This window comes from Artemia franciscana, chromosome 10 (genome assembly GCF_032884065.1).
Source record: "Artemia franciscana chromosome 10, ASM3288406v1, whole genome shotgun sequence".
Lineage (NCBI taxonomy): Eukaryota > Metazoa > Arthropoda > Branchiopoda > Anostraca > Artemiidae > Artemia > Artemia franciscana.
This window is the reverse complement of record NC_088872.1, coordinates 24,057,382-24,080,383: the sequence shown is the minus strand read 5'-3', so window position 1 is coordinate 24,080,383 and position 23,002 is coordinate 24,057,382. Positions and strand designations below refer to the sequence as shown.

The 23,002-nt window shown below is 34.5% G+C and overlaps 1 protein-coding gene across 3 annotated transcripts in view; it reads right to left on the bottom strand.

Moving 5' to 3' along the window:
- LOC136031946 (bifunctional 3'-phosphoadenosine 5'-phosphosulfate synthase-like) overlaps positions 1–23,002 on the bottom strand; it is a 69,048-nt gene that overhangs the window by 12,783 nt on the left and 33,263 nt on the right. For all 3 annotated transcript variants that reach the window (XM_065711949.1, XM_065711950.1, XM_065711951.1), the window contains 4 exons: positions 21,751–21,865; positions 6,812–7,186; positions 3,576–3,694; positions 1,777–1,974 (listed from right to left, as the gene is read on the bottom strand). In XM_065711949.1, coding sequence (XP_065568021.1) covers positions 1,777–1,974; positions 3,576–3,694; positions 6,812–7,186; positions 21,751–21,865 — 807 coding nt within the window. The remainder of the gene's footprint in view (positions 1–1,776; positions 1,975–3,575; positions 3,695–6,811; positions 7,187–21,750; positions 21,866–23,002) is intronic.

The following is a 23,002-nucleotide window of genomic DNA, read 5'->3' as shown; positions in this document are numbered from 1 at the left end:
GTAGCTGATTATACAAAAACGGATCGTTACATATTTGTACTATGGTGCTTAAAAATTTTTTTCTCCATTATCGCTAGTCTCTACTACCCCCCTATGAAGTAAATACTCATGTAAGGTACCAAACAGAGTCAGGGAATATAAACCACCAGAAGAGTCATAGGAGGGCATTAGTACATTTTCAAAAATAAAGCACGATACGGCCTTTGGTCAAGCTGGCATTGAAAGTTGTTTAAAAGTTGTCAAGTTTCTGAACAATGAAATGATGTGCTGTCTTGTCAACTATAAATTTCAATACTGATACACACATTAAACTTAAATTTCAAACACAAATGTACAAAGAGACAGAATGTTACGTTAATACCTCTAATGGCAACACGCTCTACTTCAAAATAATGACTTATGTCAAGCAAGGCTATGTCCCGTCACCTTTTATCTTTGTCCAAATTGTTGGTTGTATATTTACACATATAAATGGACATGGAATCCAAGTCGCAGGAAAGCTTCTCCGGGGCGTCAACTTTGCTGATATTGTTGAGTACATTCTGACAAACAGAACTTCAAAAATTCATAGAGAAAACTTACGAATAAAGCTGGACATTTCAGATTAACCATCAACGTTCCGATAACCAAAGGTATACCAATTAGCAGTCTAGCCACAGGAATCCCACAAGGAGGCAAAGACATCGAAAAGGTGACTGACTCCAAATATTCAAGAAATACAGTAGTTCCCAGTGGCAACTTTGAAAATGCGATAAAAGTAGCACAAGCCAACGCAGCGTTTCAGAAACTTTTACCGACCTGGAAACCCACAGTATACTTTTAGAAGCTAAAACGTATGCTAATCCAGAGCTAAGTTTGACGCCTAAAAGTAACCGCAAAACAGGAAAAACACCTTACAGCCATTGAGAATAATTGAATTTACTGGATCCTAAGGATTAGCTGGATATACCCTTTCAGTAACGACGAGATTCACACTTGCACAGGTCAACTAGACACTCACTGTCGTGAGACAATGAAGATGGCAATAGACATATCTTCTGCATACCAGATCATATACTTCCGAATATACTTCTCCACTGACAACTAGAATACATCTGCCACCGAAGAAGACTAAAGAACACGCTAACTAGAACGTAAGAACGCGATAGATGAGCCCTCCGTACAAGTCTCATCCCGGACTGGAAAGATATCTACACAGCAACAAACATAGGGAAAGATTGGAGAGTAGTTACTGATACCCAATGTGCCTGTAGAGTCACTGGAAAAACTATTTTCAGAGGTAAGGTCCATCCAAAGATAAACATTGAAGTTAAATTTCGCTTGTCTAATTGCAGTTAGACAAAAAAGGAAATGTACAGGATACACAATATTTCCTTGGTCCTTGGCTTTGTTATCCATTTCCTCCTTATTTGGTTCCCTTATTGTATTCTTCTTACCAGCTGTATCTAATATCTAACTATTTCCGTGGGAGAGAAAACAAGTTGTCTTTCATATTTGAAAAGTTCAAAGCTATCACAGCTCGATTTAATAATTCAATTGTTGATTCAGAGTTTAACCTGCGAATAGATTGTAGCGTATATGAAGCTTATAAACTATCGAAGTCCCTGGCAGGCTTACTAGTTTGAATCTTTTCTTAGCAAGATGATAAAATAAGTCAGCACATTAGTTTTTTACTTTAAGGAGAGAAGACAATAAACATTAAATTCTTTCCTTTCTGTTTCCTGCACCGAACAAATTTCGATCAAATCATTCATACCTTATGAATAAGCCACTTACCTGAAGATATTCTCTTTCTCGCATAAATCCTTTCAATGGTGAAGCCCATCCTTCACTTAGAACTTGCACCCATTGCAAGTCTACAGTAGATATTTCGACAGAAGGCAAAACACTTGCTTCATGACGTGCAGCTTCAACACGTTGTGCAGGCACGAGAAGCTCATGAACTCCAACAAGGAGAGCTCGGGGTATGATACCCTATAAAATTTTAAAGGGTGTCAAAAACAGCCACAATCGACAACACGAGAGAAAAAATTAATTCAATGCCTAGAGTTCTAACTATAAAATATTCTATATTAGCTGATCTAGTCTTTGGGGTAACTACAAGTTATTTCGCAAATACTGAACATGCTTACTACAACAAGCTGTGGGTATACATGTGGTTGTGAGTATTATATAAATCGACATTCAGGTCCTGGGACGAGAATAATAAATCAAGGAAAATTATTGTTTTTTTAATTTAACAATCGAACTGTAATAAAGATCTGGATATAAAAGAAAAGCATCTATAGCAACACTTAACAGGCTTTCAGGAAAAAATAAACATTGTGAAATTACTGTCATGCTAGGCTGCAGCGATTTGAAAGGCGTTCAAAAACTTTCTTTCAAACATCAGATTTAGGAAACCATTTTGTTCTCAAGATTCTTCAAGTTTCCTCAATATACTCCTATCTGTGTTTATTATACGCTACCAATAGTAGAGAATTTTATTTTCAATGGCGGTAAAAAACGAAATTAGCTTAATATTTGTAGTCTCCAGGACTAGCTTTACTTTACCTTTTTTTTTCAGTAAAAAATCAGTCTCAGGGTGCATACCAAACCATCCGTCTAATCAAGAGAATTTTGAAAGAGAAAATGTTATTCGTCTCTCCAAAATACGGTATCTTTTTTCTTGATTGCAGAAATGCAAAGCTTTTAGTGTGAAACTATTTTTTCTTGCAGAAAAAAAGCTTCACTTATTCAAAGAGCTTATCATAACCAACAGAAAAAAACAAACAAAAGATCCTGAAGGCACATTTCAAGTCGCTTCTTTTCTTTATTGTCTTGTTAAATTTATGAGATATACTTAATATATTTGAATTAAGCAACTCAGACATGCTTGATGCCAAGAACATTGTTGTTTTATCATCAGAAAAGTGGAAAGCAGAACTTGGCCACGCGACGAACTACCGAGAGGAGAAATTTAAGCAGAATTTTTTCATACGAGCCATTTTTGACTTCTCTAAAAGGGGTTTCATGTGTCTCATATAGTAAAACTGTCTCATGTGGTAAAATAATTATTGCAATTATTGCATTTCTAGTACCTAATTCATGCTTTTAAAACTATATAAGAGAATTAAAAAGAAAGAAGGTTAACTACAAAAAATTCTTGATAAAAGAAAGACATTTGAAGCACAAGCACTTGAAACACAAATTCTTTTCAGTACTTGGGACTGGTCTGGTGGTGGGATCATGGATGGATTCATCTTTGTATATACGTATGTTCTAGTGCTTTACCATAAAATGTCATTGCCATGGTTTTATAAAACCGAACAAATGAGAAAAGAACTTCTCTTAGCAAGAAAAAGAGGAAACACATTTGAAATAACCTTGAGTTGTTCAATCTAAATTCTGCTTAATAATGAAAACATACACTCATATGGACACAAAAATGAAACAAAAATGGAAAAAACAATGCGAAGGACACTGCTAAACCAACCCTATATTTTAATTTACCAGAGTATAGAAAGAGTAACACAAATTTATTCATACTAAAGAAAGAAAAAAATTCCATATTTGGAAGAGAAAAAAGTGCTTACATTTTCAACAAGCATGTGGACAAGTTGTTCAAGACATACTTCTACATTGTTTTTCGCAGTTTCAACACTAATATCAGGATTATCTGGAGTTTCATACGGTTGATCAATACCGGTAAAATCTAGAAAATAAATTCAATGTAAGAATAATGAGGAAACACAGAGAAAAAAGATGAAATGAAAAAGGATGTGTAACAGGTAATTTTATTAAAATTTTTAATAAATTTTAAAATTACCTTTCTTTTTTTAACCACCTTTCTTTTTTTAAACAGATTAACACTGATCATAGCCATAACATCATCGATACATGTACACTCAGCTAAATAGTAAGTCATCACTTTTCGGATTGAAATGAACCAACTTAACATAAAAAGGAAACTCACGGACAAAAATACGAAAGATTCGACACAGATCCCAACTGATTTTATTTAAAGAATGCAAGTTAACACTGTTTTAATGGAAATCAATAACGAGTGAGAATGCAGCGTTATCCCACAAAACGAGGAAAATTTTAAATAACTACATCTTAATTTTTTGTTAAATAAAAAAACAAGTTTTTCAAAAAAGTAAGGAGCAAAACTAAAACTCAAAACCAACAGAAAGCAGTCCATAAATTGAGTGTTTACTCATATTTCATTTCAAAAGAGCTTTTTCGTCTTCTTTCGGCCACAATGAATATCTTTGATGAGAAAACAGCACAATTTGAGGGGTATTTGAAAAACCCCGGAGTACCGCCCCTTCTCTTTGGCAAGAAATTGAACAACATAAAGTTCGTAAATACTGAAGTGTTCAAAATAATTGATAAAATGTTATATTTTTGTGTAAACAGCTGGTGTTAAGGACTCATTCATTACAAAACAGTTTAAAAATCTGACAGTTGCTTCTGATCTTAAATAACTGTTAATTAATTAGTAGGCAGATCTGCTTACTTTTGTCATAACACAGAAATTTAAAGTTTAATCAAACAGTTCGTGGTAACGAACTGTAGTAAAGAGCGACCCGGCTCAATAGTAAACGAAACTCTAAAAACGGAATTTTTATGCTAAAAAATGCATCAAAAGAATTGGATTTTTGTGCTGATTATAAATATATAAGCTTCATCAAATTTTGTCTTACTCATCAAAAGTTACGAGCCTGAAAAAATTTGCCTTATTTTGGAAAATAGGAGGAAACACTCCCTAAAATAGAATGTTAACAAAAATCACGCCATCGCATTCAGCGTATCAGAGAGCCCTATTGTAGAAGTTTCAAGCTTCTATCTACAAAAATGTGGAACTTCGTATTTTTTGCCAGAAGACTGACCACGGGTGCGTCTTTATTTTTTTTTTCCATGGGTCATCGTATTGACCAAGTGGTCCAAGAATGTAGCAAGAGGGCTCATTCTAAAGGATATTAAAAGTTCTAGTGCCCTTTTTAAGTGACCAGAAAACTGGAGGGCACTTAGGCCCCCTCCCACGCTATTTTTTTCCTAAAGTCAACGGATCAAAATTTTGAGATAGCCATTTTGTTCAGCATAGTCGAAAAACATAATAACTATGTCTTTGGGGGTGACTTACTCCACCACAGTCCCCAGGGGAGGGGATGCAAGTTGCAAGCTTTGACCAGTGTTTACATACACGTAATGGTTAATGGGAAGTGAACAGACATTTTCAGGGGGATTTTTTGGTTTGGGGGAGTTGAGGTGAGGGGCTACGTGGGAGGATCTTTCCTTGGAGGAATTCGTCATGGGAGAATAGAGATTCAATGAGGGGGGCGAAGGATTTCCTAGCATTATTATAAAAAAAACAATGAAAAAATAAATATGAAAAAGTTTTTTCGACTGAAAGTAAGTAGCAGCATTCAAACTTAAAACGAATACGAATATAGAAGTTCGTTACATAAGTCAATTCTTAAGTTATGTATAGTTTTTACTAATAAAAATGTTCGTTAAAAATTAAAAGTTCTAGTTGCCTTTTTAAGTAACCAAAAAATTGGAGGGCAACTAGGCCTCCTCCCCCACCCTTTTTTCTCAAAATCGTCTGATCAAAACTAAGAGAAAGCCCTTTAGCAAAAAAAAGAATTGTTATGCAAATTTCATTGGAATTATTTATGTGCGGAGAGCCAAAATCAAACATGCATTAATTCAAAAACGTTCAGAAATTAAAAATCAAAAAACTGATTTTTTTTTTACTGAAAGTAAGGAGCGACATTAAAACTTAAAACGAAAAGAAATTACTCCGTGTAGGAAAGGGGCTCTTAACTTCTAAACACCCGCTCTTTACGCTAAAGTTTTTTACTGTTTAATAAAGTAGAATTGAGAGAAAAAGTCAAACTTTAGCGTAAAGAGCGGAGCGTTGAGAAGGGAACAGCCCCTTTCCTACACGGAGTAATTTTTGTTCGTGTTAAGTTTTAACGTCGCTCCTTACTTTCAATTCAAGAAACTGGTTTTTTGATATTTAATTTACTAATAAAGGTTTACTTAGACAAACTAATAGTTCTTTCAAATCTACAATTAAAATTAATTATCACCAGAAGCGATTATGTACCTTGATTAAAAGCAAGTAGTTACATCTGGTGTCCTTTGCACGGTCGCCACTCTGTGAGGGGAAAAATCACTAGATTTGAGTGATTTTTTATTGTTTAGACAATATACAAAAAATCACTAGAAATAGTGATAAATCACTAGGGATGGCAACCCTGTTTCTTTGCTGTAACGTTTTTTATCATTGTTATGAGCGATGCAAGAATGACCTCGCTCTAAGTGTTTTGCTACGTCATGTTCAGCTAATGCGGTATTAGAACTTGTTGGTTGATTTAGTGATTTTCTTCAATAATCAAGTGATTTATATGCTACTTCAGTGATTTTTTTTGCTTAGATAATTTAAAAAAAAAAATCGAAAGACGTATAGCTATATTTTAATCGCAAACTCTGGGATACTGTTAAGAAGTGCCAAATTAATAACTATTACTAGTTAGCGTCAAGTTACAAATATTTGCAAATTTGCCCAAGTCAGTAATTGCTTTTTTGTGTTTGTCTCTAATATGCAGGTGTACCATCTTAGATCATAATTGCACTGATAGAATGGCGAGACTTAGGCTACAAATAATAAATTTTGATTACAACAAACTTTAGAACTTCAACAGTAATCCTTATGCTAAAAGCCTTGGCAAAGAGCAGGGCATTCGTTCAGCGCAGACAATCCTACAAGTATCACCTGATTGGCGAAGGGAAAACCAGCCCCATTTTAAATAAGACTTACTTTTGATTATCCCTTCTCTAGCTTTCTTATAAAGTCCCTTTACATCTCTTCTTTCACATTCTTCCAATGAAGTGTCAACAAATACTTCAAAAAAGGGTAAATTTGCCTCTCGGTGGAGCTTCGCTGCCCGTTCTCGATCCTTTTTAAATGGAGAGACAAAGGAGCAAAGCGTAACTACTCCGCATTCCGCAAATAGCTTGCCAACTTCCGCTACTCTTCTAATGTTTTCCTCCCTATCTTCCTCTGTGAAGCCAAGATCAGAGTTTAAGCCATGGCGCATGTTATCCCCGTCCAAACAGAAAGTAGGGATACCATTTTTCACCAAATATTCTTCCAAAGCAAATGACAGGGTGGATTTTCCAGCACCAGAAAGACCTATAACGGAAGAATAAAAATAAAATGCACGTTCATCAAACAATCAAACAATAGATGACATAAATATATGTGGAAAAAAAATCAACCTCTTTTATAAAATATCAAGCATCAGCACACAGTGCAGTGTGGTCTGAGCATGAATGATGCCGGAACTCAAAGTTATAATTACATATTAAAAATAAAGTTATATACAAATAACAAAATTGTAACCACAAATTCAGACATGTGTAAAGGAATGCTTGGGGGGAGGGGCAAATTCAAAAAATAAAAAAGGAATATAAAGTAAGAAATGCTGGAGATCATAAAAATCATGCAATTTTGACCCAAACAACCTGTGAACGTGCTTGCATCGCTCAAATTATTCGATATATTCATTTTGTATTTTTTGAATTTACCCGCTTACCCTAAAGTAAGCTTAGTCACCAATTAAAAAAACTTTGAAAACACAGACAGTCAAACATCCCCCCCCCCGGCCTCGAAAAAAACGAGCAAACAAGAGTAGAGTTTTTAGTTTAGTTTCAAGTTTGTTTTGTAAAATCAATTTACATTCACTAAACCAAGCTAATGTACAAGCACAAGCTAAAGTAAAATTTAGCCACTCACTAAGAGGATGGTCATTCTTCATGAAAAAATGACCAAACCCGGAACAAATTCAAAACAAATAATATTTACACTAAAATGTTCAGAAAAAAAATTGAAGAAAAACAATCCAAAAAGTCAGCGAAAATCCTAAGCCAGAAGATGTCCCAAAACGGCACTGAAAGACCCAAATTCTGGACAAAAATGAAAAATAAACACTCTGACTTTGAAGTATCTTTATAATGGTCTTTCCCTATATATTCGGACCTGCTGAGAAGGAAAGCGATCTTTAAAAACGCTTTAAACATCAGTTTTATCCCTTTACCCAAATAAAATAAAAGCTAAATTTTTCAGAAAAACACATAAATTTGCTTTCCTACATAAGTGTTGCGGAAGGTCATTATTATACCTTATAGATAGATAGATAGATAACTGTATTTCAAAAACCCGTGGGCCATATACACAAAAATATAAATGAATAACAAACAAGCAAGGAAATTAACAACAGTACGAACACGCACAAAAAACAGAATTCAACGCAAAAAGTACCTAATCTAACTACAAAAGAAATTAATCATATAAAACTTTTTCTTCTTATTAAAGATTTATCTATATATACTCCCACTCGAAATATTGTGGTTGGGTTACTATTTTGTAGAATACCCGGAAGCATCAAATTAACCCCATGCAAATAAATTTCCCGTAAATCCAAGAGCCGGGCATTTCCGGAGAAAATGATCCAAGTCTTCATCATCATCTTTACAAAGGGGACAAACATACCGCCTATCAGGACCAACTATCACCAACTATATTAGCTTCTGAATCACAGAATGCGTAGGCACGAAAGACCTTTTAACCTAAAATTCACGTAGCCAAATTCTATTAGGAAGCCCAAAATTGATCTATTAGGAAGCCCACAAAAATGTGTCTTCTTTCGTGAAATTAAATTAAGAAACATAAATATTAGAAAAAGTTACACATTAGGAAATATATATTCTATTATTGTCTGAAGTTATGATGAGTCTCGACAGGGTATTTTTTTTACAAACAAAATCTGCAAAGTTCCGACCCTTCTAGCCATGACGTTAATGACAGATTTTGGCTGCTGTCCAGATTACCATGGTAATTAGAGCTGTCGAGCTGTCTTATGGTGCTATTTATGACAACTATGTGGCTACTTGAGGCAGCATTTAAAGCGTATATGTTGTCTTTGACGGATATCACTGTGGACCTTCGACCAAAGTTTGTTCCCCATCGAAAAAGAGATCTCTGCCGGTGTGATCTACTTTACACCTTCTATGCAACCGTAGGTTAAGAAGGAAGAATATCTTATCCACAAAACGAGCAAGTATAGGTTCATCTTGCAGAGAATTAAAAGGTATTTCGTCATCAGATATACCGACTTTCTTATTGTGAAAACGGAAGTTTCCTTGTCAGCAACTGTACAGATTTGGCGGCTCTACTAGTCCATCACTTAAAAGAAAACGCCAACCACCTTTGCTACCAAGTTGACAGCAAGCCTAGCAACATTTCAGTATAGAATAATTCGTAGAAGGTAACTGTAAATAAGCAGCGATACGGCTCAATAGTAGCCGAAACTCAAAAAATCGGAATTTTGACGTCGGCTTATTATGCAGATTCCAAATATATAAAGTTCAATGAGTTTAGTGTTGCCCATCAATGGCTATGAACCTATGAAAATTTGCCAATTTTCAATAAAGGGGAAAGACCCCCCTAAAATAAAAGAATATTAATGAAAATCACACCAGCAGATTCAACGTAAAAGAGAACCCTACTGTAGAGACTTCAAGCTTCTATCTGCAAAAATGTGGAATTTTGTATTTTTCATCATAAGAAAGACCACGGATGCGTGTTAATTTTTCTTTAATTTCTTTTTCCCAGGAATGATCGTATCGAACAAATGATTCTAGAGAATCGAGAGAGGATTTGCACCGAAATTAAAAGTTCTAGCGGCCTCTTTAAGTTACCAAAAAGATTATTGGGCAACTAACCCCCATCCCCCCTATTTTCCTCTAGATTGTCAAACCAAAATTTGAGATAACCATTTTGTTCAGTATAGTTGAAAAGCCCCATGACTATGCCATCGGAGATAATATGACCCCCAGCGCCTGGGGATTGTTCTTTAAGTTATAAAATTCGCCCATTGTTTACGTACGATATTTGTTATTGGGAACCATAAAGATATTTTTCGAGAGGAGGGGATTATGTGCTTGAGTTAGATTTCCATAGGAATAATTTTCCATGTGAAGGAAAAGTTCCAGGGGTGAGCTTACCAGGGGGGAATTTTAAAGTGGGAGAATTTGACAGAATTCCTACACAAAATTATTTTTATTTGTCCTACTTTCTCCTTGCCTATTCAATTGTGCATGTGGAGATGTTAGTAGCGGTCCTTTACTAACTACTGAAGTAAATTCATTGGCATAACCAGTTACTATACCATAAAACTTTGACCTACATATTCAGGTCATGACAATTATATGAATGATTTTTTTAGGAATACATCACGGGAAACTCCCCCCCCCAAAAAAAAAAATTGCCTCCTTTTTGGAAGTTAGTTGTTTTTTACTTTACTTTTTAACTTTTTTTTTTTTACTTAGAACTTTTTCAACTTTTTTTTGATGTCTTAAAATGATATAAAAATATTAAAAAAAAATCACTCGTGATATTTTCAAAATACTAATTGTAGTTGATATAGACATGTTAGTCATGATTTCTTTTGTTAGAAAAATAATATTGTAGCCACATTTTTTCTTTTTCTTGACTTAGAAATTTTGTCAACTTTTTTTCATGTCTTAAAATGACATAAAATATACCTAAACAAAAAATTCAATTGTGATATTTTCGAAATATGAAATGAAGATGTTAGTCGTGATTTTTCCATTTAGAAAAATAATGTATGTAGTGATATCTTTTTTTTGACTCAGAATTTTTAAAACTTCCATTTTTTCTGAAAAGTTTTGGTTAGTATTGGAGTATGCATAAAGTCAAAATTAAAAAAGTCGTATATATTTTAAGCGATGATGTGACAGCCCTATGATGTAAATGATGGAATAAAGCCTATTGAAAAGTATTGCTTAGTATTGGGGTATGCATAAAGTCAAAATTAATAAAGTCATATGTATAATCATACACAATCCTATAGTCATTAAAACGACGAAACGTATGTGCTCCTTTTAGTAAAAACTAAGCCCTATGTACCTCAAATCCATCAAATATTATTGATAAAATCAGATGTAGGTTAACCATTTGTGTTCTCATTTCTGAAAACTAAAATACAAGTTTCTTAAATGATCAAATATTAATAACAAAATAAGATCTATTTTAAACGTGTGTGTGTTCATATTTCTTAAGACTGAAACTCGAGTTTCTATAATTATCAAATATTATTAAAAGAATCAAATGTACCTACACCATATGCGTCCTTATTTGTCAAAACTGAGAATCAAGTTTCTAACTACCCAAAGGTTTGAAATTAAAAGGATTTATCTTAACCATGTAAGTCCTTATTTCTGAAAACTAAAAAACAAGTTTTTTAAATGATCAAATATTCTTAATAAATCAAATGTATCTTAACTCGGTGTATTCTTATTTGTCAAAACTAAAACCCAAGTTATCAAATATTCTTAATAAATCAGATGTATCTTAATTGTGTGTTTTCTAATTTGTCAAAACTAAATCGAAAGTTCCTTAAATGATCAAATATTCTTAACAAATCAGATGTATCTTCACCGTGTGTGTGTTTTTATTTATCAAAACTAAAATAAGAGTTTCTTAACTGATCAAATTTATTTAATAAATCAGATATATCTTAACCGTTTGGGTGTTCTTATTTGTAGAAACTAAAACAAAAGTTTCTTAAATGACCAAATATTTTTTCATAAATAAGATCTATCTTAACAGTGTGAGTTCTTATTTGTCAAAACTATAACCCAATTTCTTAAATGATAAAATGCTTTTTTATAAATCAGGTGAGACTTAATCTCGAGTATTTTTATTTGTCAGAATTAAAACCCAAGTTTCTTAAATGATCAAAGATTTTTATTAAATCAGATATATCTTAACCGGGTATATTCCTATTTGTCAAACCTAAAACCCAAGTTTCTTAGAGGGTCAACTATTTTCTAATAAATCAGATGTATCTTAACCGAATGTATTCCTATTTGTCAAAAATAAAACCCATTTTTAAAAATCGTAATTTTTTTTTTTTAGGTCAGATGTATCTTAACCGTGTGTATTCTGATTTGTAAGAACCAAAACCAAAGTTTCTTAAATGACCAATTGTTTTTAATAAATGAGACGTATCTTAACCGTGTGTATTCTTATTTGTCAAAACTAAAACCCAAAATTCTTAAATGATCAAATATCCTTAATAAATGAGATGTATCTTAACCGTGTGTGTGTTCTTATTTGTCAAGACTAGAACCCAAGTTTCTGAAATGATAAAAAATATTTAATAAATCAAACGTGTATTAACCGTGTTTGTGTTCTTATATGTCAAAATCAAAACGAAAGTTTCTTGAATGATCAAATTTTTTTAAATAAGATGTCTCTTAACATTTTAAGGTTTTATTTGTCAAAAGTAAATCCCAACTTTCTTAAATACTCAAATATTCTTTTGTAAATCAGATGTATCTTAACCGTGTGTGAGTTCTTATTTGTCAAAACTAAAACCAAAGTTACTTCAATGAAAAACTGTTATTTATAAATCAGATGTATCTTAACTGGGCGTATTATTATTTGTCAAAATTAAAAGCCAAGTTCCTAAAAGATCAAATATATTTTTTTTAAATTAGACATTTCATAACCGTGAGTTTTCTTATTTGTCAAAACTAAAAATCAAGTTTCTAAATGTTCAAAGATTTTTAAAAATAGATGTAACTTAACCGTGTGCATTCTTATTTGTCAAAGCTAAAACCCAAGTTTCTTAAAGGATCAAATATTTATAATAAATCAGATGTATCTTAACTTTGTGTATTCTAATTTGTCAAAACTGAAATCCAACTTTCTTAAATTATCAACTATTTTTAAATAAATTAATATCTTAACATTGCGTGGTTTCTTATTTCTCAAAACTAAAGCCCAAGTTTCTTAAACGATCAATTATTTTTAGTAAACGAGATGTATTCTAATCGTGTGTATTCTTATTTGTCATAATTACCGTGTGTATTCTGTTTTGTCAAAGCTAAAATCAAAGTTTCTTAAATGATCAAATAATTTTACTAAACCATAAGTATCTTAACTGAGTGTATTCTTATTTGTCAAAACTAAAACCAAAGTTTCTCAAATAACAAAATATTTTTTTATAAATAAGATGTATCTTAGCCATGTGTATTCTTATTTGTCAGAACTAAAACCGAAGTTTCGCGAACAACCATTATTTTTAATAAATGAGATGTATCTTATCCGTGTGTATTCTGATTTGTCAAAACTAAAACCCAAGTTTCTTACATGATCAAATATTTTTAATAAATCAGATTTTCTTAACTGTCTGCACTCTCATTAGTCAAAACCAAAACCCAAGGTTCTTAAATGATCAAATATTCTTAATAAATGAGATGTATCTGAACCGTGTGCGTATTCTTATTTGTCAAAACTAAAGCCCAAGTTTCTTAAACGATCAAAAACATTTAATAAATCAGATGTATCTTATCCGTGTGTGTGTTCTCATTTGTCGAAACTAAAACAAAAGTTTCTTAAACGATCAATTTTTTTTATAAATATCATGTATCTTAACAGTGTGAGTTCTTATTTGTCAAAACTAAAACCCAAAACTTGATTTTTCTTGATTTCAGTTTCTTAAATATCAAATATTTATAATAAATCAGATGTATCTTAACCGGGTGTAATATTATTTGCCAAAGCTAAAAGCCAAGTTTTTAAAAGCTCAAACATTTTTTTTTATAAATCAGAAGTTTCTTAACCTTGAGTATTTTTATTTGTCAAAACTAAAAATCAAGTTTCTTAAATGTTCAAATATTTTCAAAAAACCAGATATAACTTAAACGAGTGCATTCTTGTTTGTCAAAACTAAAACCCAAGTTTCTTAAAGGACAAGGATCAAATATTTATAATATATCAGATGTATCTTAACGTTGTGTATTCTAATTTGTCAAAACTAAAAAGGTTCTTAAATGTTCAAATATTTTCAAAAAACCAGATATAACTTAACCGAGTGCATTCTTGTTTGTCAAAACTAAAACCCAAGTTTCTTAAAGGATAAGGATCAAATATTTATAATATATCAGATGTATCTTAACGTTGTGAATTCTAATTTGTCCAAACTAAAACCCGACTTTCTTAAATGATCATATATTTTTTGATAAATCAGATGGATCTTAATAAATCAGATGTATCTTTAGTGTGTGTTTGTTCTTATTTTTCAAAACTAAAACCCAAGTTTCTTAAATGATCAAATATATTTTAATAAATCGGATGTATCTTAACCATGTTTTCACAGGCACAGGCAGAGAGACAAGCAAACAGCCACTCAGACACATAGGCAAATTTACTTAGACATCATTTCAAATTGTCTATTACAGCCTCATCACCATCATATCATGTCGAATTCTTATACGGACCTGTTAAAAATCAGTATCATAACACCAGAATGCAAAGGAACATTTTTATTGAAACAATGTTACATACAATAATACACATTATTAATAACATTTAACAAATTGATATTAACGACCAATGCCCTTTTTATGTTGCTTTCGATTTCACTATCTATTACCATATTATTTTTGCATAGTTCTTCTACTCGAAAGCTTACGACAGGGTTTATCACTGAGTAACGTGTTACCAGCAGCATAAGCAAACAGTTGCCCCTCATCATCGACTATTAATTTTATTTATTAATTGCATTCTCTTTGAGTGTTATCATCTCTGGAAAGGATGCACATCCACCATCAGTAATGTTGAATTTTTTGATATTCCAAAGAAATTTAATCTCTTTCTGTCATGGGAATGCACGCATACGTTTCCAATACTGTCGTCACTACTAACGTTATCATGTATACACACTTTCTTTGAACATTTTATCTTCACTTTCTAATGTATGATGTAAGCCTTTATCCTGCCAATGTACAGAAAATACTGATTGAAAGCATACAATAATCTAGGTAGTGTCGATAACCAGCCATAGAGTACCACGGAGGCAGCCAATTAAAAAAAAATCCAAACGAAAATTTGATACTTTCAGTGAGCTTTACATTTAAAAGTCTAGATGGCAACAAGTTTTCACTACCTCAAGTGCAGGCATAATTTCGAGTTTAGTTATAGATGGTAGAACAGCTGAATTTAAAGCTAGGTTGCATTGAGTTAACTTGCTAAGCCTCGCTGTGCGCTCTCAACAAGCTATAAAGACAAGCTAAGCTACGAAACAGGATAAGTAAGCATGCTAAATAATATGTTTCAAACGTAAACTTCCAAAATACACTTTGGAAACATCAACAACGCTAACGCAGACATGGTAAACTACGAAACAACATAGCTAAACATTGTATATCTTCCGTTTCAAACGAAAAACTTCCAAAATACACTTGAAAACACCAAGAAAGCTAACACAGACAAGCTTAAACCACAAAAAAGCAGAACTAAACAATTTCTTCCTAAATACTCATTGAAACACTAGCAACAACAACAAAAACAACAATAAAACAACAACAACAAAACTACGTAACAACACAACTAAACATAATGTCCCCATGTGGACTCCAATAATGTCCCCATGAGGACTGCTGCTGAGGCCTTGAAGAAGGGACTTCCAACACAGACAAAATATGTCCCTATGGCCCATAAAGACTCCTTCCCTGCTTTGACACCTAATCACCATCCAGTTGAGGACCTAAACAAGAAGTATATGTCCATGTTTGAAGGAGTGGCAAGACAGATCTCCGATCTTACCCAGATATTAACATCCCTTTGCAAACTGGTCTCAAAGATACTCCCAGCTGGTTTTGAAAATGCTGCCCTCAGCCTGAACAACATTGCTGAAAACATAAACAGAGTGGAATCAAGCCCTACAACCAGTAATGCCTCTCCACAAACCAGCAGCCCAGGAAAAACTGAAAGAAAACGTAAAGGCAAGGAGACTATACCTAGCCCAGAAGGTTATAGTAATAAGCTACAGAGACCCAGGTTAGTCCTTTCAAACACCAATGTCTAGACTCCCTTTCAGTGTTCCAATTAGATATACGGGGATTCAACCATGCCAAAAGAAAAGAACTCCAAAACATCTTAGTCAGGCATGCCCCTGATGTTTTTCTACTTCAAGAGACCTTTTTAAAACCAGAGAATACTTTCTGTGACTTCAAAGGGTACAATATTGCCCGTTGTGACAGAGTCCATAAAACTGGTGGTGGTCTACTGTCCCTTGTGAAAAATGACCTAGCCTTTAAAAAACATAACCCCAGTCCACAAGGGGAGATGGAGGTTGGTATAATTGACATAAAACTACTTGGAAGTGATAAGTGGATTAGTATTGCTAACTGCTATGCACCAAAGACAAATAAGTTCTCCCTGAAACAATTCAAACTGATTGTGAACGCATGTGGCCCTTTAAAAATAATTAGTGGGGACTTTAACCTACACCACAGAATGTGGGACAGTGTATCACCTGAAGATTCAATTGCTACCTCTTTAACCAATTACATCCTGGAACCCCAAAATAAGTTGTCCCTTATCACACCCACAGACCTAAATACACGGCTGAACCCACAGACAGGCAAGTACTCAACCATTGACCTCACTTTCACATCAACAGATATGGCAAATAGTGTAGAAATCCAGAAACCCTGCGACTTTGACTCAGACCATGAGATTATATCATTGAAACTGGAGATTAACCCAGTAAGGGCAGGGTACCAACCAGTGAAATTGTGGATGTTCCAAGAAAAACTCTGGGACTCTTGGAAACACAACTTAGACCAAAAGGCTTTGGAAATTAAGACAATTGATGAGTCAGTGGAATCACTGTCTAATAAGATTACTTCAGCTATCATAGCCTCCTCAGAAAGAATATTTGGCTACAAACAACCTCATCCAAAAAGACAAAATTCTACTCCAGGATGGAACAGTAAATGCCAGAAAGCCTATCTAGAGAAGAAAAAAGCAAAAAATAATTTCTCTAGATACCCCTCAATTGAGAATAAAATAGTTTTTAAGCAAAAGACAGCAGAATTCAAAAAGACACTGAAAGCTGAGACACAAGATGGATGGAGAAGGCTCATTGAAGACAAATTTAGCCACAACACTCCTGTTCAGGAGCTATGGAGAAACTTCCAGATTTTTTCAGGCAAAAAAAGAAGGAACCCCATCCCTTCAGAAATACAGATGGGTAGGTCCACAGAATCTTCAACCAATGGTAAACTTAATCTCTTCTTAGAAAAGTTTCTGAATGTAGTTACTCCATTACAGTCCACATCCCACCAACCTAGTCCCAAAAATAGTAATGCCCCTTTTCCCCTTTTTAGCTCCCTGGAAGTCAAAGACACCATTTCAAAGCTCCAGCCTGGTGCAACTGGCCCTGATGGAATTCACAATTTGATGCTGAAAAATTTGCCAGATTCATTTGTTGAGCTACTGACAGAGCTATTCAACAGATCTGTCATAGAGTCAGCAATACCATCTGAATGGAATAAGGCAATAGTGATCCCACTTCTCAAGGCAGGCAAAGACCCTAAGCTGGTTGATTCCTACCGCCCCATATCTCTCACTTCTTGTGTTGCAAAACTAATTGAGAGGGTAATAAAACAAAGAATTTTAACCCCTTTATCAGACCACATCCAAATTGAACAGCTTGGCTTTTTACCTGGAAGAAGCACCACAGATGCCCTAGTTAGACTAGAGCATCTAATAAAACTTAGTTTCAAAAAAGGAAAAGCTGTCCATGTAATATTTCTAGACATGGATTCAGCATTTGATAGAGTTGATGTGGGGCAACTAATTAGAAAGCTATCTGTAATGGGTTTACCAAATCTACTGGTAAATTGGATCCACCAATTCTTGATGGGCAGGGAGGTTCAGGCTTCCTTGGGTGGCTCCTACTCAGAGTTTAAGAGAAAAGCTTATAACATTGGACTCCCTCAAGGATCTGTTCTAAGCCCACTTCTCTTCTCGGTGTATTGCCATGATATAAGCCTGGAAAATGTCCTTGGAGCAGAGCTGTTTCTGTATGCTGATGATATTGCTGTTGCAGTTGTGGGGAGAGACCCTTTATGCTTACAGTCAGCCTCCCAAAAAGCGGTAGATACACTATCAATTTGGGCAAATAGTAATAATATGGTTTTCTCTACCCATAAGTCAGTTAGTATGTTGTTCCACAAAATGCATAACCTGGCTGCTTTTAAACCACAGGTGAAACTGAATGGACAAGAGATTGTAGTTGCAGAACATGCACGCTTTCTGGGAGTTATATTTGACCATAAAATGACATGGAAACCCCATCTGGATGAGCTGATTGGCAGTCTCAAACAAAGACAGAATTTCATTAATGCTCTCTGCCTTGGAAGAAGAGGTGCCCCCACAGCCTTTGCCTCAACTATTGTCAAGTCAGTGGTGATATCCAAGATAGACTATGGATCATTTATATACGGATCAGCTAAGAAATGTCTCCTGAAGAAAATTGACACTACACTTCATGCAATCTTAAGAAGGGCCCTTGGTGGCCTAAAATCTACTCCTATTGTAGCTATGTATTGTGAAGCAGGGATCCAGTCCCTTCACTCCAGGAGAAATTACCTCCTTGCAAGATATTTTGCTAAGAAAATAAGACTCAGGAACCATATTATCTACAGAGAAATTATTAGCCGCCACAACCCTGACATCCGCTTTAAACCAACAGAGATGTCTTCTTTCCAGAGATTCCTTTGCCTTCCGGGCATGGAAGAGTTCATAGAGAATGGCAGGCTGACTGTCAATTTGGATGATGATTTGTCTAGTGCCTCCAAGGGAATTAAGGAATTGATTACTCCTAAGATCACCATAAAAAAAGGAGGGCCTCCCCCAAGCACTGATGAAAATCATATTCCTGGGAAAGCTGGCAGAATATGAGGAATACATTCCAGTTTATACAGATGGCTCAAAGACAGTAACAAAATGCAGTTGTGCAGTAGTTATACCCTCCCAGAGCCTGTCTCTTTCATACCGTTTACCCCCTAACCTGACAATTTTCTCTGCAGAGCTTATGGCAATTAAGTTTTCACTTCAAGCCATATCAAGCCAAACAGAGAGCAAACACCAGAAGTATATTGTCTGCTCTGATTCACTTTCAGCTCTGGATTACCTCTCACACCAGCAACACCAAGCAAGAAATGTTGCCATTGAGATTGAAAATTTAGTTACTCAACTTGCAAAAAAGGGTATATCTGTTCTATTCATATGGGTTCCAGCACACTGTGATATAACAGGAAACGAACTAGCAGATCAGGCTGCAAAACAAGCCTCCCAACTAGGCCTGATCACCCAAACCCCTATTACTGGTCCTGAACTTCTTTCTTCAATTAGCTCAAAAATTTTTGAAGAAGAAGAGGCCTGGCTCCATTCTTCTCATACTCAGCTCCTCGATCTTTATGATTATAAGCAGCCTTCAAAAGAAATGTACCTCACTTCTCGCATCCTTTCTACCTGCCTATTTCGTCTTAGATGTGGCCATGCAAAGACAAAATCAACACTATTCCAGTGGAAAATGGCTCCATCCCCCAACTGTGACACTTGTGGAGTGTATGAAGATATACGCCACATCATCTTTAACTGTAGAAAATACGAAAAAGAGAGAGAAGTACTAAGAAATTGCTGTGAGAAGGCATTTAGTGCATTCACAATGCGTTCTGTTCTGGGACATCACACGTCTCCTCCTTGGGCTAAAAAACTAAGCACAAACCTATTAGGCAGATTTGTTAAGACTACTGGTTTGGTTCATTCCCTATAATTTTTTTTTTTTTTTAAATTATTATTACCTGTTCAATAGGATTTTTAGAATTGCCCCATTTATCATTTTAGGTATATTTTATCGACATTTGGTTGTATTGTTATTGGTTATAATGTGTAAAACTTGTATTACTTTTTATTATTGTGTTGTACATGTATTTTAATTGATGTTTGCCAATGCATAGTTGCAGTATTTTGATTCCCGTTTTTCAACGCAGGCAGTTGCTGCGGGCAAATAACCCCCCTCCATTAGCAAGTCAACCGATACTGTTCTGGCTCAGTGAATAATGACTAAGTGACACCCAAGCAAGCTAGTGATCATAGAAGGCACAGAACAACTGAGTGATACGAACGCATATGACCTATTGGTCGAACGCGTCAAACCCCAAACAACAACAACAACAACAACTAAACATCCTAAATCTTACGTTTCTAACGATAAACTTCCAAAAGATAATTGGAAACACTAACAACACTAAAGCAAACAGGCTAAACCACGAAACAGCAAAACTAAACATCGTAAGTCATATGTTTTAAACGAAAAAACTTCCAGATCACGCACAGAAATACTACCAAAGCTAACACAGACAAACTAAACCACGAAACAGTAGAACTAAGAGCTTCTTGCAAAATATTCTTTGAAACACAAAGAATGCTAACACACATAAACTAAGCCACAAAAATGCAAAACTAAACGTCCTCAATCATATGTTTCAAACAAACAAAAATGAATTGTGCGCTGTTATAACGTAACATCCCACGTATGCACTGCCATTAAATCATACCCAATAAGTCTACCAAGTCACGTAAGATTACGTCACCCCAAATAAATCTATCAAGTCACGCAAGATTGCGTCACATCCCACGTGTGCACCCTTAATATGTACCAACCGCGTGTGTGCCCCCCTCAAATACGAGCGGGGATTCCTCGCTTGACTAGTGGGCTCCAACATTCCCTATTGCGTAAAAATGAAAAGTAAATAAAACATATGACATAACATGCACCTGCGACTCGAAAAAGAGATTCCCTATTACATATCAATCAAAAGTAAACAAACCCTATTACTTAACAAACAAACCTGATGACGTAGGTGCACTATATCGTTACAGGTGTGCTATACTATTTCCCATGTTGGCGTAATAATGTATTGAGGGACTAGTAGCTTCATTTATACACCCCCTATGGCTGCCTTTAAAACTGAAAAAACTACACTACTAAAGAAGAACTCGGAAAATTTTAACACAATAGAACGTGTTTCTAAGAACCTTGGAAATCTTTTTTATATAAGGATTTTCTGAAGTGTTACAAGGAGCTCCTCTCGTGCAGTACTTCTGTGAATTCTTCTCTTGTGTTGGTTTTCAAACCATGTATATACATAATACAGAATAAATGAATATTTTATAGTAAAGACACTTCTTTTATCTCCTCCAACGTGAACTCTTAGCACTGAAAAATTCGGCCACACGCTTACCAGTACACGCATACAGATATTAGATGATTATCAATGTAAACCCTGACATCACCAGAAAGAAGTAGTAAAATGTTTACGAGCCATTGCTTTCTTTTTAAGTCACTATTAATGCTGCAAAGTAGTCCTTTCCATAAACACCAGCTTGTAATTAAAATGAATAGTAGCCCCCAAGAAGATGCAGAGAATGACCAAAATAAATGTTAAATTTTCTATGCGTAACATATGAAAAGCTATTACAAACAAAATTTTTTTCATTTAACTTTATGTCTACGAAGAGATTAATCTTGAAAATAAACATTTCTTTCAGTCTGTATTAAGTTACGTTGAAATATTTAATTTACGTCTAATGCTATTGCTTTCTTCTTAAGATGTAAGGAATATAATTTGTGAAATAGACTATATGACTGAAAGTAAAGGGCTCGATATATTTAACTTAGAGATCCTGTATCTCGAGAGTTTAGTTTTCTGTGCGTGGTTTATTTTAATGCAAAACCAGCATATACTTGTCGGAAATAAATAGCGATAGAATAATTCTTCCTTAAGCATAAAAGAAATGACTTTTACCTGTAAACCAGACAGTGCATCCTTTAAAAGCACGACCTTCTCCAAGGATCTTTCCACGGGTGTCTCTTGTTACCAAATGCTTATGATATGTAACATTTGTCGCTTTTTGAAGGGACTAGAAAAAAAGATTATAAGCATAAGCTGCATCAGAGGCACTAACTTATTAAGGAGCTGGAAATAAAAAGTCGTGGAGTTATTTTTATGAGTTTCAAGTCAAGAAGCTGCGTCTTAGCAGTGCTCCTTTAAATAGCGGACGCCTCTTTGCGCTTAGATGCATGGGTTGATATTACTTAACTAGGGGTAAAATTGAATGTTGAGATCCCCAAAACAGGCCACGTGTATCAGAAGGCCTATACCAGTTTTCTCATGTGGTCCCTAAATTACGAATTATAGGGATTGCCATTTACATTTCCAGGGCACTTTTTTTTGAATATCCCATTGAATTTTCCAATGACTTAGTTATACTGACTCATAGAAAAAGGAACATTTTATATCCTTCAGATGATTTCATAGACTCAGGTGAGTATTCTGCGAGCTAAATAAAGAATAGTTCAGCTTCAAAATACCAGGTTTTCCCAATCAAGCCTCAGTCCTCTTATATTATTGGTAACCTTTATTGACCAAACACAATAATTTACTTTCTGAAAGTTAGCAGGAAAATTTTACAAACTACACTACCAAGTTCGAGAACTTTATTGACACCATGTGAGTGGCTTATTATGATATCTTTATCGCAAAATAGCGGTTGGTAATTTGACTCATTCCCGAAAATTCACACCTCTGGACCAACTGCAACTGGGGAGAATCATCTTCTTCTGTCATCCCAGACTTTTTATATTGGTTAGTCCAATACATTTCCAATAACTCCATGAATTAGAATTTGAATGCGCCGCAAAACATATTAGCACCACTTATTCAAAGACTGTATACAATGTATATAGTCTATCAAAGACTTATTCAAGGACTGTATTATGTGTATTGTGCAATTCATATTTTATGAAAAACCTGATTGGCTCAAATTATCGCCAGTAAAATCTTGGTATATTGGTATGGCTACCATTCGACAGCTAAATTCAGATTTATTCATCTACCTTTTTATATTTATATTTTACTTTGTATTTTTTGTAGAAAATACGCGGAAAACCGAAGAAAATGGGAAAATTCTTCGGTTTCAAAGCAAGTTTCGACCATTAACTAAGAAACAGTCTAAGTAATATCATAATTGATTTTTAAGGCTGGCAAACAAAATTCA